The sequence below is a fragment of the Eucyclogobius newberryi genome, unplaced genomic scaffold (genome assembly GCF_026437365.1).
Source record: "Eucyclogobius newberryi isolate DKJ021-1_F unplaced genomic scaffold, fEucNew1.0.hap1 SCAF_19, whole genome shotgun sequence".
In the NCBI taxonomy this organism is placed as follows: domain Eukaryota; kingdom Metazoa; phylum Chordata; class Actinopteri; order Gobiiformes; family Gobiidae; genus Eucyclogobius; species Eucyclogobius newberryi.
The window spans coordinates 7,727,847-7,742,478 of record NW_027315823.1 but is presented as its reverse complement, the minus strand read 5'-3'; the positions used below and the strand labels follow the sequence as shown (position 1 = coordinate 7,742,478).

The following is a 14,632-nucleotide window of genomic DNA, read 5'->3' as shown; positions in this document are numbered from 1 at the left end:
TCTCTAGTATTTGAGGAAAGAATCTCTAGTATTTGAGGACAGAATCTCTTGTATTTGAGTACAGAATCTCTTGTATTTGAGTACAGAATCTCTAGTATTTGAGTACAGAATCACCTTAGAATGTTGTGTACATCGTCAATCATCTGAAATGTAGGAACATACTGCCTTTGGTCCTTGTGAATTACTGGCTGAAATGTAAGTCTAGAACGAATGTACAGTAAAAATGATTTCAAATAAAACGTAGAAAATATTGTGGCCTACTTTATATTACACACACACACACACACACACAGACACACACACACATACACACACACACACACACACACAGAGACACACACACACACACACACACACAGACAGAGACACACAGAGACACGCACACACGCACACACGCACATGCACACCTGCACACACACACACACACACAGACACACACACAAACACACTCACACACACAGACACACACACACACAGACACACACACACACGCACACACACTCACACACACACAGACACACACACACACAGACACACACACAGACACACTCACACACACAGACAGACATACACACAGACACACACAGACACACACACACACACACACACTCACACATACTGAAAAACATTACACATTGCAAAACATACAATGATTGTCAAAAGCAGCTGGTTTAGCTTCTGGTTTAGCTTTATCCATAAATATATTTTTTAAACCTCACAACAACTGAAACAAACATAAAACAAAGAAAACAAAAATGCAAAAAAAAAACAGAACCGGACAGGATAAGTAAAGAATAAAATTTGAAAATAAAAGAGGGGTTAAAGCATATTAAGTACAAAATAACAGTCCCATTTTGTCCATTGTCAAACAGATATTTTTCCTTTGTGCACATGTCAGTTATGATGTCAGTCCAGTCAGTTTGTGTCATCCTTTTTTTTTTTTGGCCTTTTAAAAAAAAAATCACACAGCCAAAGGCAAGGAGCCAAACGTATCACCTGTTACTCAATCAGTGACATAAAGTATAGTTTTAATTTATTGATCCCAGAGGGGCTGTTAGTTCTTTGCATTTGACCGATCCTTCACTGGTTTGGTCAAATGCAATGGACAGTTTTTCCCACTGAAATCTTTACATTTCACAATGTCTAGACGAATTGTAGCTCTATTGTGCTACTATCTGCGCGGCATGAGTGAACAACGTGGTCATATAAATTCTCTGGAATAGTTTGAGGAAGTGGGTTTATTAGTCTTTCAGACAGGCGCCCCATCCTCAGCCTTATCAGCTGCACTTTCACCCGCTATTAGTCATTAATATAACTGTGTCGCTGCCTCTGCAAATCTTGACTTGCTGGACAGCTCCTGAGCAGGTAACTCTCATGCACTTTAGTGACCATTATGCAATGTCCTTTTAGTGATAGATAACTAAACATTTCCAAATGGATAAAGTGTATTGTTGCTATCTGCCATGTGTATGTAAAGCATTGTTTCTGAAACTTCACAGGTCATTCTGAAGTCTGTTTGAATCAACACGAATGATGGCAAAGCTCCTGACAGGTAAAACAATTACAACTCAGGGGGAGGCAGCTTGGGAAATATAAATAGTATAGTAAAATGTGAATGTATAATGTGTTCTTAGTACAAAGTATTTAGATCATTGTGCTAAGTCAATTCTGTAAAATGCATGTGCTTTCAACATAAAATAAATACATTTAAAGCCAAAACTACAATATACCTCGAAATATGAATGAACCAGTGTATGCAATGCACAAGCTGTGGAGACATGTGGTCCTGTCTCACACTTGGCTCTTCATGTTCTCCTCAGTTTTGGCCGTGCTGCTCACGCTGCACATGGGTAAGTTTGGAAATGTTTGCAATTTGGGCACAATGAGCTATTTTGAAATAACGTAAAACTTAATAACTTAAAATAACTCTTTGTCCCAGCCACAAGTAATAAGCTGGTGTGTCACATGACCAATTGGGCCCAGTATCGTCCGGGCACCGGCCAGTTCACATCAGACAACATTGACCCGTTCCTGTGCACGCATATCATCTACCATCTGGTCACTATCAACAGCGTCAACCAAATCACACCCATCGAGTGGAACGACGAGCAGCAGTTTGTTGGCCTCAAGCGTCTCAAGGGCGCGTAAGTGAGAAATAATACTTCAGGCTAATGCTACGCTTTTATCAACAAGCGACTTTTAAAGGTGCCCTGCTTGTCTCCATATAAATGTATATGCCTGCATTTATTCAATTATATAACGGAAGTGACTCAAAGGGATGTAACGCTATGCAAATCTAATGGTATGATACTATCTATACTATCTATATACTATTATATTAATTTCACGGTGCAATATTTATTGCAATATTTTAGTTTTTTTTTTTCCCCTTTAAAAATGCCTTCAAGCATTTGCGCAAATCCTGACCAAAGAATGAAGATATAAAAGTGCTTGAAAACAGTTATTTCTTCATGTTGTAGTTCTTTATGTTTTGTTGATTTGTTGTTGCAACAAAGCAATGCTCAACAAAGGAGCTTGTAATTCGATATATTGTGTCAGCCCAATACATTATTGCTTTAAATATAATATCACAAAGTTTTGGTAATTGTTACATCCCTAGTGTTCACACTCAAATCTAAACGTGAGTGTGAGTTGCATAGGGATCATTTTGCTTCAGTCCATTGCGTGGCACCTTTTGTTACTCTGCTTTTCCTTAAAGACATTTGGACATATTCACTGGTGTTGGTTGAAGTTGTCTATTATTTCTCCGATTTCAGAGGGCCAGCTGATGTCACTTGTGTTTGTCAATTGTTGCCCAGATACAATGAAAAGGAGTTTGTGAGCACACCGCTCAGACACGCAGTGCAAGACCACAGACACCTCATAATCCTGTGGTCTATATGTGTCATCAGCTCAGGTTTAGCTGCAATGTTCCTCAGTGGAGCATTAAACTTATATCTCCTGCATTTATTGAATTACAGGTGTTTTTATTGCTTAAAAGTCTGAACATGTGGATTCGTACTGTAGATACTTAACTTTAATGCCGTACTGTGAACTTTTAAAATGAAGCAACAGCATCTCAGTGGAGACAAGCAAGTGCCGGACCCCCAAAGAGCCCATTGTAATCATTTATGCTGTTACATGTTGTCCACTTACTATTGTTGATGATATGAGCACATCACTGTGTTTGAATGATGTATAACAGCTGATGTTTAATGTGCCTGATTCAGAAACCCAGCCCTAAAGACTCTGCTCACTGTGGGCGGCACCGTAAATGGAATCAGCCCGTGAGTATTATTTGATATTTTTAGTGTACATACGTCCTGTACAGCTTGTAATGCATTGTTCTGTGTGTGGCAGATATGTCTCGGTGGTCTCCAGACCAGAGAACCGCGCTGCATTCATCCGATCGGCCCTCAGCTACCTGCGCACTCACGACTTTGATGGCTTGAACGTGGCATGGGACTACCCTGGCCACAATGGCAGCCCGTTGGCAGACCGCGAGCGCTTCACTTCGCTGCTGTCGGTCAGTCCACTATGAGTCAGAATAATATGCATGACATTTAAAACTTCTCTAATTTGTTTATCCTAAAATGTAAACTCTCAAATAGCATAGTAGAAATTGTTATTAGTGCTCCTTACAAGTTTTAAGATGCATATGGACATTAAACATTAGACATCTAGATTTGAGTTAATCTTTATTCTAAATCTTGTGTAAGAAATAAATAGATACATTTGTATGTATGAATATAAATGTTGATGTTTGACAATGATTAATTCCTGTTAAACCAGGAAATGGCCAAAGCCATTACTGATGAAGCCAGAGATACCAAAAAGACTCCTCTGCTGCTCTCGGCTGATGTAGCAGGTTTCCACACCACAATTGAGGCAGCCTACGAAGTCAACAAGATCACACTGTGAGTGTGCTGCCTGTCACTCATAAATAAAGAAAAGTTTAAATATAAGTCTTGAGCAGCACTAAACCACACTCTGTATCCTCCACAGTCATGTGGACTTCCTCAACCTTAAAACCTATGACTTCCATGGAAGCTGGGAACCCGTCACAGGACACAACAGCCCGCTGTACGGCAGTGCTATGGAACCTGGATCTTACATTCACCATAACATTGTAAATATGAAACACAGCTCTGAAATGAGTGCTTTGTACCTACAGTATATGACTTAATGAATGTGCTGCAGAATGCCTCTGTCTCACGATGGCTGGCCCTTGGAGCTCCTGCTGAGAAGCTGCTGCTTGGTTTCTCCACATACGGCCGCACCTTCCGCCTCCGCACTGGCGCTAGTGGCCTGGGAGCTCCAAGCAATGGCCCCGCAGACGCTGGCCCCTACACCCGCACTGCTGGCTTCTGGTCCTACTATGAGGTCTGTCTGCTCTAAATGTCACGATACATGTCTAAAGTAAAAGTCTTGATCATAATGGGTAATGTTTTGGCCTTACGTCGCACCCCGGTGTGTGTTAGGTGTGTGACTTCATTTCCAGGGCGACTTTAGAGTGGATCGGCGAGCAAGAGGTCCCCTATGCCACCTACGGCAGTGCCTGGGTTGGGTACGATGATAGACGCAGCTTCTCCTCTAAGGTTCACATTCATTCTCTTTCTATTCATTTTTTGAAAACATATACAATTACATAAAGGCAATACTAATTCTGTGAAGAAATTGAAGTTCTGACCTCTCATGTAGGTCCAGTATATGACCACTCACAACCTGGGTGGAGCTCATGTATTTACATTGGACATGGATGATTTTTCTGGCCTATTCTGCGACTCCGGTGCTTATCCACTGATCAACCACCTGAGGATGTCCATGGGTAAATAAATGTCTTTATTTCAGAGCGATAATGATAGAACAGTATCCAAAAAAGACGTATTCTTGCCAATATGAACAAGGAAATGACAGTATCTATGTCTTCCTTGAGTTACTCCTCTGAACCCTTAAACTTTATTTCAATGCCCAGGGAAACGTTACAAACAATCAAATATGCATACAAATTCTGTTGCGTCCTCAGGATTTGGCCCTAAGCCTACCACCACCCCAGCACCCACCACCACCCGGGACCCCGTGGCGGACTTCTGCCGCGGCCGCCCCGACGGCCTGTACGAGAACTCGGCTGACAAAACCACTTACTTCCAGTGCTTCCAGGGAAACACCTACACGCACCGATGCCAGCCCGGTCTGATCTACTGGGACTCGTGCAAATGCTGCAACTGGCCCTAAATCGACCAAGAAGCAACACGAATACGATTTGTTCAGTTGAAATAAATGCATTGCAGATCAAACTGGTATTACTACTCATATTATAGTAAACACATCAAACCAATACTTGTGTCTGGTTTATTCCATACCACTTTATGTTTCACTTAATGTTGGGCAGTACGGCAAATAATCCATGGGTTACGGTTGAGATAACTTTTTTGATACAGTTCACACAGCAACGTGATTGATTAAACCCACCTGTCACTCACACAAGACAAGAAGAAAGCTGAGCAATAGGACAGCATTATGTGTATGAGCATTTAACAGAACAACACAGTCATATCATAATCCAGTTTACTGTAATCACTATAAACCACACATCCCTAATGGCGGTTGATACGTTTTAATAATGAATGCACATAATCAATATACAGTATTTTCCGGACTATAAGACCGGAGCACCGGAGGAGAAGTCGCACCGGCCAAAAAAGGCATAATAGAGAAGAAAAAAACACATTTTGGGGGAAAATTTGTTCCAAAACAGACATTTAATCTTGAAATGCAATTTAAAATAATAACAGATTAGAGAACATGGTGAATAGGTGTACGTATGCTAACGCTAACACCTTCAGCTACATGACGCACAGACAGAACTGTGCTAAGTGTCTGGTATGTTAACGTAACATATTAACAGTTATTCAGATAACTATAGCATAAAGAACATGCTAACAAGTTTACCAAAGCATCAGTATTACCCCAAATCACTAAATCCATTGAATTCTTCTTCCTCTGTGTCACTTCTAAACAACTCCACAAACTCCAGAGGAAGAGGAAGTGCAGATTCTTCTTCTGCGTCGCTTAGAGCCTAGAGCGCCCTCTTGAGGTTGTCAGTGTGAAAATAATCAACATGTGAAATGCAGTTGTCAGTGTGAAAATAACGAATAATATCACATTTAAGTCACCCAGCCAAAACTATGAAAAGAAGTACAAATAAAAGTAAAATACTGTACTTTTCAGCAGTAATGGTAGAATCTATCTTTTATTACAATGGCATAACTGATTACTTACTGCATTAAGTGCCATAAAAGTATGTGTAGCTATAGATTTATGATTAGCAGAGAAGTCAAAATTTGTAAATCATTCCAAGACCATGGCTCAGACAGAGTAGGGAAAAGCTGATGTGAAGTGTAGGCTGGGAAGAGGAGTGTGAGCGTCTTTGGGTTGCCTTGTAAATATTGTTGTGTCCCTGGGCAAGACACTCCACTCACATTGCCTATACACCTAAAACTTCAATTATTGCTCTGGTAATCCCAAAATATTGTGGGTTAAATGAAAAGATGAAAATGTCTGAAATGTCTGAAAAAATGCATTTGGCAATTCACCGTTGCCTAATGCATGTTCTCCCTGTGTTCTCCCTGTGTTCTCCCTGTGTTCTCCCTGTGTTCTCGTGGGTTCTCTTTGGGTTCTCCGGCTTCCTCCCACCGTCCAAACACATGCATTAGGCAACGGTGAATTGTCCCTAGTGAATGAATGTGAGAGTGAATGTCCGTGTGTCTGTGTCTCTGTGTTAAAGTCACTGGGACAGGCTCCAGTCACCCACAACCCCCAATCGGGAACAAGTGGTTGAAAAGGTAGAAAAGCAATATCAAGTTTAATTTTGATTGTGGAATTTAAATGAATCTGGTCTGAAAGTCTTTGGCTTGATAGAATAAAATAGAATATCATTTATTTGCCAGAAAAACTCCCTGATCAACAGGACTGATCAGGGAGTTTTTCATTACTCAGACAATGCAAGGATTATTGTAAAAGTAAAACATAAATGTGCAGTCTATGTATGTATTTTCATGCAAAATGATATATAGAACAGACAAAAATTGTTGAGTCAATGGAAAAACGTTGTCAGGGGAACGATTACAGATGGGAAAATAAAATGTAAACATTAAGAAGGACATCAATGATTATTGGTTACATCTTATCGGGAATCAATTTAACACTTTATTACATTTATGGACCAATATTCATTAACGATCTGGCTTGGCCCGGTCAAAGTGCAGGTTCTGACCTTTAGAAGAGGACTGACCTGTACAGTTTGTGCAGTTTCAAGCAGGCGAACTATAGACACGTCTATGTAAACTTCAATCACAACTCAACAAACATATAAATGGAACTCTTCTGTTTTTGCTCCCATTTTTTATGAGCTCAACTCAAAGATATGAAACATTTTCTATAAACACAAAATAGCCTTTTCTCTCAAGTCAGTGTTACTGAGATATTAATATTAATACTCCATCCCACCTCACATTGTGGCATCAAAATGCATATGGGACATGAATTAGATTAGATCATTAGATCAGCCTTAATTGTCCCAGTAGGTCCACATGCGTCCACATGCGTCCACATGCGTCCACATGCGTTCACATGTGTTCACATGTGTCCACATGCGTCCACATGCGTCCACATGCGTCCACATGTGTCCACATGCGTCCACATGCACCGCGTCCACATGCGTCGCGTTCAAATGCGTCCACATGCGTTGCGTCCACATGCGTCCACATGCACAGTAGTTAAAGTCCTCCAGGGAGGGTCGTCCTGAACAAGCCGTCCCCAAGCTGAGAGACCACTGCTCCTGAGGAGAAGTCCCAGCAGCATTGAAGGAGGGGTCAAATGCAGAGGACAATCTTCCCCATGGGGACAATAAAGGTTAATCTAACATATGAAAAATATGACATATGTTGTCTGCATTAAAGGTAATACAGGGCAACCGCCGAAATAGTACAGACATTTCTTGAAGAGAGTCGTTCCTTATTGTGTTCATATGTTTGGACTATAATGTCTCTCAAAATTGTAATAATATAGTATTTTAGTTCTCCAAAAGGGCCCTTCAGTTGAGAGGCAAATATGTCATGATCTTGTCTTGTCATTGAAACGACCGGAAGAGTTTTTCAGTTGTATCTGATATTGAAAATTAAATTCTAATTCAATTAAAATTTGATTGACTTTAACTTAGCTTAAAAACACATATTCAATATCACTTCATCTCATAGCCATAAACTGTTGTACACACAATCACAAATGATATATGAATAATCACTCTTGCAACAATCAAGGCAAGTGCAACAAGGTAGTGCATACGATATGGAACAATGATGAATCAATTTAATATTCTTTAAAGTATCCTTTTTGTGTTCTTTGCAAATGTGTCGAAAACACTTGGAATAATTATTGTTGTGCATTTCTTTCTCTCTCTCTCTGTGTAAAGTAAGTCAAGGTTTTATCTTGTGTTGTGTAGAAACACTGTAGAATTATTTCTTTCTGTTTATTAAGAAAAATTAAAGAAATTAGTATTAGCATCATACTTTAAATGTAGAAAGCATCTATGTTGTTTCTCGGGTTCTAAAATGCTTTTAGAAATGTATTACATTATATTAACTCAATGACATCAAAAGGAGGACACATTACATAACTACAGCGGGGTTGATCTAGGCCACATAAACTCTGGTTAATATATTAACTGTTGTTCTCAAACCCCTATGACGAAAATGAGGACTCTTGATTAACAATGTAAGTCATAATTTACAGCTCTTTGACTTTAGCAATCTTTTTACTGCCGATACAATTTGGAAATCCTATGAGTGGACCCCACCCCAGTCTGTGCTGGGCTATAAAAGAAGCCAGAAAACTCAGGGACGTTGGCTTCATGTAAAGTCCCGAGGTAAGTCTGTTCTGGGGATGTCACGAGTCAATCAAAGTGAAAAAAGATGGTAGCAATTTAGCCACAGCATTTAAATGAATATTGGCTCAATCGCAGCAATATCAAAACGTTGTAGATTACGCTCAATGTGACATAATTGTTATAAAGGTCGCTTATTCTTTTTATTGTGTCATGTACAGAAAGCGGCAAGGAAAATCAAGATGACAACGTTCACCCTCCTAGCAGGTAAAATGCATCATCAGATTATTAATAAATCACACAATAATCTATGATGTAAACATGACTAATATCTTTCTAATGGCTGTTTCGAAAAGGCTTGTGTCTGGTGCTGTGCCAAATGGGTAAGTTCGATTTGTAGATGACATATTCTACAAGTTAATACAGTGTTAACTTCTTTTTTTGTTTGCAGCGACTGCATCCCAGATGGTTTGCTACTTCACCAACTGGTCTCAGTACAGACCAGGCTCCGGGAAATACATGCCCCAAGACGTCGACCCCTTCCTCTGCACCCACCTCATCTACGCTTTCTCCATCATAAACCCCCGGAATGAGCTGGTCACGTACGAATGGAACGATGAGACGCTTTACAAATCCTTCAATGGCCTCAAGAGCAAGTAAAAGCAATCATTTTTTATTCTACTTTAGCTAATAAAATACTTGCACAGTCTTACCTTTGCTTACTTGCTCTGAAGGAATGCAGGTCTAAAGACTTTACTTGCTGTCGGAGGATGGAACTTTGGATCTACACAGTGAGTAAAGCGGTTGACTGAGCAATAACAATGCACTATAAATGTTCTGACAATGCAAACTATTTCTCCCCAGGTTCTCCATCATGGTGTCCACTCCTGCCAATCGTCAGACTTTTATCCAGTCTTCAATCAAATTCCTGAGGACCCATGGCTTTGATGGTCTGGACTTGGACTGGGAGTACCCAGGATCCCGTGGAAGTCCCCCAATAGACAAACAGAGGTTCACTCTGCTGTGCAAGGTCTGTGCTTCACTGTGGAGAGACTTACTATGTGCTGTTTGTTTGTCAGATTCTAATACATTCTTTTATTGACTGACCACAGGAACTTGTAGAAGCCTATGCAGCGGAGGCGAAGGCGTCTGGCCGGCCTCAGCTCATGCTCACTGCTGCAGTGTCTGCGGGCAAAGGAACCATCGATGCCGGATATGAGATCCCTGAGATTGCAAAGTACTCAAATGACTATCTCAAAATAAGTCCGGTCCAAATTCAAGCCTAATCGACATGTAATTCCAGATACTTGGACTTCATTAATGTGATGACCTATGACTTTCATGGAACGTGGGAGCGATTCACTGGACACAACAGTCCGCTGTACCGTGGCTCACACGACAGCGGCGATCTCATTTACTTCAACACAGTAAGCAAAACATGCATGATATATAATTTTAAGTTAATTGTTACTCTTTGGATTATGTCACGTTTTATCTTTTATTGTAAGGATTATGCCATGAAATACTGGAAGGACCAAGGGACACCAGAAGATAAATTGATGATGGGTTTCGCGACTTATGGCCGCACGTTCCGCTTGTCCTCTTCCGACACCGGTGTGGGAGCTCCGGCCAGCGGTGCCGCGGCCGCCGGACCGTACACTCGGGAGGCAGGATTCTGGTCCTACTATGAGGTAAACCAGCAGGCTCCAGAAGGTCATGACAGACCATTGAAGACATTGCACTTTATTATTCTTTTCCTTCCAGATCTGCACATTCTTAAAGGGGACCACAATCCAGTGGATCAGTGACCAGAAGGTTCCCTATGCCAGCAAAAACAGCGAATGGGTGGGATTTGACACCAGAGAAAGCTATGAGACTAAGGTAAGTGGCATCCAATTATGAGGAAGCCCATCCTTCAATGTCTGCAATCACAGTCATCTTCTTGTTCTAGTCTGGGTGGTTTTTACATGTCCTGAAGCCATTTTCAGTTAGATTAATTTAAATGGCTATTCAACAAAACCAACATGCACTCTGATTGTTTTCTCTGCATGCTAATCTAACTATTGTCTGGCTCCAATTATTAGATCACTGTTCAAAATACTGACTCATTTAAGTAATAAAAACACATTCAGTCAATTGTTTGAATACAAATTGCTAGTATAAATATATAATATACATTTTAAATGAATCCATGTAGGTCCAGTATATGAAGAACAACAGATTTGGCGGAGTATTCGTTTGGGCCTTGGATTTGGATGACTTTAAAGGAGAGTTTTGTGGACAAGGAAAGCACCCACTGATGGCCCACCTACGCAAACTTGTCACCGGCGGTTAGTTCATCTGTTAAATATGTTTAAAAAGATTACAGACGTTGCAAAACCTTTCCTGTGCACTTTACAGGCGTGCCTCCACAACCTGAAACAACTACCAGCAAACCAGGTATTTCATCCACCACCACCACTCCCAGGCCTGGTGTTTCCACCACCACCACCACCACCCCGGCCCCTGTGCCCGGCAAGGGCTTTTGCCACAACAAGCCCGACGGTATCTACCCCCATCCGACAGACAACACCCTGTTCTACGAGTGCACGCACGGACGGACGTATCTGAAGACGTGCGGCGGAGGCACAGTGTACGACGACGGCTGCAAGTGCTGCACGTGGCCCAAGACTGACTGAAGGAGACGTTTGTGCCATTGTGAAGCGCTTTGGCTGAAATAAACATGAAACAATATGCATTTACTCTTCTTTGTATTCATTTGAACTTACACCGTTGGCATAAAGATTGGGGTTGGTAATAAACAGGTAATATTACTTCTAGAAAAAGGATCAGATGAAACAACAAAGTAATACAAATACATCTGGCATACAAAGGCATAAATAAACAGCTATTACAACGTGAATACAGAATAATAAAGCAACAGCAGTTAAACATAAACATGATAAACATAGACATTCTGGAGTCTGAGGCGAAAAGTCCCCCCAGTTCCCCTGAGTGGAATAATAGTTATTTTGAATTGATAGTAGCTCAAAATCAAAAGAAGATTTGGTTATAGTTCAGTTTCTTTCAACCTTGTTTAAACGCCGACAACATTGGGGATCGAGTGTAAATGTTAAATAAACTGTCCACTAAAATGTTGGCAGTTCCCAGTTCTTTACAATCTTCTGTTTATTTGTTTTAAGCAGAGACTTGTCCCGTCAGACAGGCAAAAATCTATGATCAAATGAATTCCAAAATGTACATGCAGATCCTCGAGTTCCTATGAACCACAGGAGTATCAGCCTTCTTTTTTGTGTGTATAAACTTTATTCTAGTTTTATCAAAAAGTCCTCGGTCTGTTATCGTGAATCCTTTAATCTACTGGCGGATGAAAATAATGCCATATATAATAATCCTCCTCACAGTTGTATTATTGAACACAGAGCTGCCGAACTCCAGAGCAAACAAGTGCTACACAGACTAAAAAGCTGTTTTTAGAGAGAGAGAATCGGTACATGAACATTGAACATTTTATTTACGTGGGAAAAGAGGGAAAGGTGGGCGGTATAAGGTCAATGGTGAATGCCAGAAAACAAGAAGGAAAGTTGCTTGGTTTATAGACTTAAATGACCACTAAACTGAGCCTTGTTTTCTCCAACATTATTTGCCATTTGTATCAATAATCTGGTTAATGACGTTTCACTCTTAATAACTCACTCCCTGAACCATCAGGAAAATAGGACTCACAAAAGAACTTAAAAACGTGGATAAAAACTCACCTGTTTAAACCTACATTTTCCTGATGATGTAGAACTCTAACATCTGTCTTCCTATTGTTTGATTTTGTGCATTTTATAAGCCCAAATGCTGCATGACACTAAATAAGTCAAGATAAGCATTAACTAGACTACTGACATCGCTGTAAAATACCTGCTATTTAATCTATTATTTCACGTCATCTTTATTAATGTCCAGGTCTGTCCAGGTCTGTGCTGGAGACACGTGCAGGGACAGGAAAGACCGATCCACCACAGTTTATACATCTTACCACAAAGGAAAGCTACAAATAGGAAAAGGAAATTGCAAAGATCCATTCCTTGTATTTACAGACTCCCACAACAACAACTTTTTTACAAAATTATTACAAAACAATAATCTGAACAAACAAAAGCACAACACGAGACTGAAAAGGATGAAGTCGTCTTATAAATCCTGTCCCTTCAACAAGAGAATAAATAAACTCTTCCAGTTCTATCTATATATTACTTACAAACATGATATTTACATTTTTACCATTTTCAACCATCATTGTTTTATACATACGCTTCAAAAGTACAATTGTGTGTGATGTTAATTCATTGTCCACGGAATTCCACAAATGTATTCCCCAAAGTGTCTCTGTTTCACTCTTTACATGTTCTTTCACTTATGTATGAGAATAAAGATGAATAAAATAAGTAATAAAAAAGATTAAAGATGAATAAAATAAGTAATAAAAAATAATTACTGATAGATGCAGATGCTTAACTGATTTTAAGCAATAAATCTGCGTTTGCCCTGTAATAAATGATGCCTTTTATCCACCTTTGGTTTTCAAGGTGTCAACATAACAGCTTTTATGTTTTGATTGTGGTGAAATTATCTCGTAACTAACGGCAACACTCATGGGCTCATTGTGTGGTCAATGTTCACAAACAAAGGCAGGAGCCACGTTTCATAAGCTGTTTATGTCTGTTGTGGTTAAGATATCTAATCTACAAAATAATTCACATAGAAATATCGGTGGTGCTATTGAAAAGATGCCAGGCATGAACATGTCTTATCTCTGCGGGAAACGATGATGCAGAGGAGTTTACACAGTGTTTTTACTGTTTGATCGCTGATGATACTCTCCAGTTTCACATATTTACAACTGTATTTCCAGTATAATCAAAACTGGGAAGCACTTACAAATAACTACACGTCATTTGTCTTGATTGAGCATAAAAAAACATGTTTTTTATCATTTCAAAAAGTTCTAAAATGAAAACATGACACTTTTTACACTTCATAAAAAACAATAACTATAATTAACTATTTGTTAACTATGAATGAAGTGTTAGGCCCTTTGCACAATGTCTTCCGTCTTCATCTGTGTGATTGTTTTCAGTGATAACTCTAAAGTTTTAGTCTTCGTCTCTTTTTATGATGTCTCTTTTTCATAACCTGTGATGTTGCATAATTTATGTATGGAAGCCAGCTCCAACTGCAAACCAATGTAAATAAGTTTTGCAGAAGAAGTTACATGAACCTATGGATGTCGCAGTATAAACTTTGAGTGTTAAATTACTGTGAGAACAAACGTCCCAATTTTACGCTTATTCACTCTTGTTGGAACAAAACGACTGTGAAATCTTTCATTTTCTTTCTTCCTCAAGTCCAGCTCTATGAAATCAAACATTCTGAATGACAAAGTACTGGTGTTGTCACATGAACAACCAGATCAAAAAGTACTTTACTTATAGTCTGACCTTTTTGGAATAAATAGTTGGAAACGTGAGAATCGTAGCAGCAAAAATGTGTCATTTTAAACTCATTGTGGCTGCTACGATTCTCACATTCATTGTTTTTTTGTTTTTTTTAGCTCTGATGGATTATAATCACAAATATTGATTAAACCGGAGAATCTTGACATCCACATCTGAACCTGAAGTCATCTTTGCACCTGCTTTATGTATAAAAACGTTAAAAAAGTGACCCATCTTGAGAAGATGGGTCACTTTTTCAATC

The 14,632-nt window shown here is 39.7% G+C and overlaps 2 protein-coding genes across 2 annotated transcripts; both read left to right on the top strand.

The window, feature by feature from the left end:
* The first annotated feature begins 1,943 nt into the window (after positions 1-1,943).
* chia.1 (chitinase, acidic.1) lies at positions 1,944-5,340 on the top strand. Its single transcript, XM_072451601.1, has 9 exons — positions 1,944-2,144; positions 3,231-3,287; positions 3,361-3,526; positions 3,793-3,917; positions 4,006-4,129; positions 4,201-4,383; positions 4,482-4,598; positions 4,702-4,828; positions 5,027-5,340. Exons 1-9 carry the CDS (start codon positions 1,966-1,968, stop codon positions 5,233-5,235), a joined length of 1,287 nt encoding a protein of 428 aa, XP_072307702.1. The 5' UTR covers positions 1,944-1,965; the 3' UTR covers positions 5,236-5,340.
* A 3,562-nt stretch (positions 5,341-8,902) lies between these two features.
* LOC140365268 (acidic mammalian chitinase-like) lies at positions 8,903-11,621 on the top strand. Its single transcript, XM_072451599.1, has 12 exons — positions 8,903-8,926; positions 9,106-9,151; positions 9,241-9,267; positions 9,336-9,540; positions 9,619-9,675; positions 9,749-9,914; positions 9,997-10,121; positions 10,188-10,311; positions 10,393-10,575; positions 10,649-10,765; positions 11,082-11,214; positions 11,285-11,621. Exons 2-12 carry the CDS (start codon positions 9,127-9,129, stop codon positions 11,560-11,562), a joined length of 1,440 nt encoding a protein of 479 aa, XP_072307700.1. The 5' UTR covers positions 8,903-8,926; positions 9,106-9,126; the 3' UTR covers positions 11,563-11,621.
* Positions 11,622-14,632: the final 3,011 nt, after the last annotated feature.